Source organism: Triticum dicoccoides, chromosome 2B (assembly GCF_002162155.2).
Source record: "Triticum dicoccoides isolate Atlit2015 ecotype Zavitan chromosome 2B, WEW_v2.0, whole genome shotgun sequence".
In the NCBI taxonomy this organism is placed as follows: domain Eukaryota; kingdom Viridiplantae; phylum Streptophyta; class Magnoliopsida; order Poales; family Poaceae; genus Triticum; species Triticum dicoccoides.
Window position 1 is genome coordinate 175,039,382 of NC_041383.1, and position 4,058 is coordinate 175,043,439.

The 4,058-nt window shown below is 42.1% G+C and overlaps 1 protein-coding gene across 1 annotated transcript in view; it reads left to right on the forward strand.

Annotated features, from left to right (window-relative positions):
• The first annotated feature begins 200 nt into the window (after positions 1-200).
• LOC119362880 overlaps positions 201-4,058 on the forward strand; it is a 6,127-nt gene continuing 2,269 nt past the window's right edge. Inside the window, exons 1-7 of the mRNA XM_037628150.1 lie at positions 201-285; positions 908-992; positions 1,504-1,552; positions 1,635-1,710; positions 1,806-1,888; positions 2,925-3,021; positions 3,136-3,181. Of these exons, the coding sequence (XP_037484047.1) occupies positions 201-285; positions 908-992; positions 1,504-1,552; positions 1,635-1,710; positions 1,806-1,888; positions 2,925-3,021; positions 3,136-3,181 (521 nt within the window). The remainder of the gene's footprint in view (positions 286-907; positions 993-1,503; positions 1,553-1,634; positions 1,711-1,805; positions 1,889-2,924; positions 3,022-3,135; positions 3,182-4,058) is intronic.

Consider the following 4,058-nt stretch of genomic DNA (forward strand, 5'->3'; position numbering starts at 1 on the left):
ACATTATTATTACGATGATATGCCATTTCCGCACCCAAGCCGAATCTTACGCCTCTGACGTCTCTTCCTCCTCCCCCCTCCGCTCCCCCCTTGCCTTTTGCAGCTCTGCTTGCTCGCGTCGTGCTGCAATTGAGATCGACTCGTCGGTGGTCGACCCCTCGGCGGCGAGCACCGGGGTTAGGGTTTAGGGGCCTGGATCCATGGCTCGGCCCATGGGATCCAGCGGCTTCGAGGCTGCCCTAGCCGTGTGCCCCGCCGCCGCCCAGGCCTACTCCAAGTACTGCGGTGAGCTCCCCCGCTTTCGAATTCGCTTCGTCGTTCCGTTGGTGGGTTCGTCTCGGGTCGGAGCTTCGGAGGTTTCAGGGTTAGATTCGCTCGTATCCGTGCCGACTTGGTGGTTTAGGCTTGAGAGATCAAATATTGCGAATTTTAGGAGTCTTTTGGCGACGGACTCATCTTTTCTGCATTTGCGTGATCTTTAAGAAATTCTGATGATTGCGAGGAGAAAAGAAGTAGCCTTTGGGTTTATCCTTTTGTCAATTATCTAGTTTCTTGTGAGCGTCTTTAGAGGTTGCTGGCTTCTAGCTTCTAGGGTTGCAAAAGATCACAAGAAGTTTTAGTTAAACGTATATAAATTCGCAAAAAAGAGAGCTAAACGTGTATAAGGCAAATGCTCGAGGCTGAAATCACAATTCTACTATTTTTTTAGATAAATCCTGGAACAATTCAGTTAGGTTGTATTTCCTTAATAACCGAATGCACATCATTTGGCAGAATCAAGATAGTAAATATATGCTCAGCATATCCTACATGATATTGTAATTCTTTGTATGCTATATGGTTACTTGCATATGTTTCTTTATATGCTGTCTCAAGTCCATTTGTTGTTCTGTTCGTTGCTTGCTAGGTATTGTATCTGGATGCACAAATGCGAACCCAAGGGAAGGGTTGGCGGATCTTTCACGAACTATAGATAATATGGAAGGAATGAGGTAAATGCTGTTTTGGTTATCCTATTGGAGTATTTGATGTTTGTTTACTACGAAAGTGACATTTGTTAAAACAAATTAATCACAATGTAGTTCATACTTGTATTATGCTACTCACTGAAAAAGACTTTCTCAAAAGCTTCTTGCCTAATTACATAAAGAGTTGAAACATTGTCGAGGATGACCCGACTAAGATTGGGTAATATATGTTGCATACTTATACGTCGTCCTTCTGTACCTGACTGTTGTTACTGTAAATTTAGAGCTCGAGCTTATGTTCATGTGTTAACATGTATAACACGTGATTGTTTGACCGCTTCTATTGTAAATATTAGAAATAGCAATGCCATGCTTTCCATTACACACATCCATAACCTACCCATGGCAAATACACTCACATATTTCCATGCATAAGAAAATTCCGTTTTCTTTATTTTAATTTTTATGTGTCATATTCTGTTTTCTTATATTCTTTCTACCCTTTGGCTGACTACATACTCTATTACTTATGTAGGGATGGAATATTTGGTGATATTCACAAGCTCATGTCAGTTCTTGATTTCGTAAGAGGCACTTCCCAAGCAGATTATGCATTTTTCAAATGCTTCTCAATACATTATGCTAATCTATGACCCCTTCTTTTAGGATGATGTGAGCCAATTCAATTCCTTCTATGATTTTGTCTTCTTCATTTCTCGTGAAAATGGCCAAAAGAATATTAGTAAGCCCTGTTTCCTTGATCACATCCATGCATGCTGCTGTGTCATTTTTTTACATCCCAATAAGACTAACTGGGTGTCGCTTTTCATGATTTAGCTGTTCAGAAGGCTCTTGCAGCATGGAGGATAGTTCTTGTTGGAAGATTCCGATTGCTTGACCGGTGGTGTAACTTTGTTGAGGTATGCAAATTACTGGTTAACAATTTATATGCAAATGTCTATAATTTCATCTCAGACAAATTTCATTACTGCATTCTTTTATGATGGCTGCTTCTGCAGTATTGCTAGTGCTTTCGTTCTTTATCTAGTTTTAGTGAGAGCAGTAAAAGTGTGGGCTGAATTATACGTTGTATACTTTTATTATTACCCAGAAAATATAAATTTTCAAGCTATCTTCTCATTAGATCGACAAACAACTTTTTAAGAAGAATATGTGATCATGAATGGATGTCCACTTGACATTAGTCCAATCAACTTCATTGAGTTCCATTGCAGTAAGGGTGCAGACAGATATGGGCAACCCGCTAAACCGCTAGGCCGTGCCGCAACAATGCCTGCAATTGTCTGGCAACTTACTGCATACCCCGCAAGAAAACGCTGTCCCTTTAATCCCGTTGGTATTGTCGAACGATGCTAGCTTAGTTATACTGAGATTTTCCGTGTGCACCAATCTAGCAGGCTTATGCGGGGGTTGCCGCATCCGTCGCAGTGGCCCAGATCAATCCTAGCAATCTGTAGTGGACAAACACATTGTCCACTCTAATCATTGGTGGACACTTCTGGTCTAGGGCAGGTAGCTGCAACTCCCGCTGCTTGCACCCTTACATTGCAGTGTTGTTGAGTCTAGAGTTGATGGTTTGGTACATGATGGTAAATAGATCTATCAACATCTCATTGAACATGTGAAGTGTTTTCTAGTAATGCCCAATACTTTCTTCTTAGAAAATCTCAACTTGTATTTCATATCCTGAAGAGAATGGCAGAATTATTTTGGCATAATCTGCTATCTCCCTGGTTCCATGACGTGTCAATATGAACTTTATGACATGTTCTAGTTTTGGGGCTCTTCGTTTTACTTTTGAGACTAGAATGTTTGCTTTCGCTATAACTCAATAAATTTATCTATTATAAAATCCTTATAACTCCATAAAAGGGGCACTCCAGATACTAGCATTATCATGTAATATTAGCTTATCTGTATCTTTGCCTTCCTCAGAAGTACCAACGTCACAACATTTCTGAGGACGCCTGGCAGCAGCTACTAGCTTTCAGCAGGTGTGTAAATGAGGACCTGGAAGGTTATGATCCAAAAGGTACAATTACATTTTTTTTATATATGGCTCCTTCTGGATTTTCGATCCTGTCCGCAACTTCCTTCATGGATTTACCTTGATACTGATTGCTGTTTGTTTGTGTATATTTCTCAGGTGCTTGGCCTGTCATAATTGATGATTTTGTGGAGCACATGCACAGGTTTGTCTTTGTTGCCTATATACGCTTTTGGAACGCTTGCAGTTTAGTTGATTGGCTTTATTCCATGGCTGAACCTAAACCAGGGCCATTCAGTTTCCTGCTGTGGACTTGTCAAATTCTTTCCTAATAAAGTTCGTAGTTGGCGAGTTCACTCCTCTCTGTTCATACGTTACTCACATGTGGGACCAACAACCTTGCAAAGGGCACAAATAAACAAATAGACTCATGCTCACATGTGGGGCTAACACGGTTGCAAATGGCACCAATATACAAATGCACTCTTTACATGTGGGACCGGCACTCTTGCAAAAGCACAAATAACTAAATGCGCTCTTACTCTCGTGTGAGACCAACACTCTTGCAGAAGGCACGAGTAAACAAATGTGGGATGAGACCCCAACTCAAAATATTGTTCTAGCCTTCTAGGATTTAGCGTCCTCATTCAATCACTCCCCCCCAACCCACCCAAGGCCTGTATATAGCATACATGAATGAACAGTTTTGCTTACTCTAACACAGCGAAAGACATTGTCCTCGACTGTTTTTCTTTCCAGGTCCGTCCTCGTGTCGTATTTCCTCTTTAGGCCTCGTTTGACAGGGAAGGTTTTGCAGCCCCAAGGTGGATGGGGATTTGAGAGGATTTGGTTAATCCCTCTCCTCCACCCAATCCCCTCAATTCCTCACTAATCCCTCCCCCCTCATAAATCCCTCTATTTGGTTAAACCTCCTACAACAGCAGCAGCATAGCGACCGTCCAACTCTCCTCAGTTCCACGAGTGGCTACGGGAGTTTTCTGTACCACGTGGATTGGGAGGGATTCGTGGGGATCAGAGGGGATTGGCCTGCCCAATTCCTGTGTGCCAGATGGGCTGAGAGG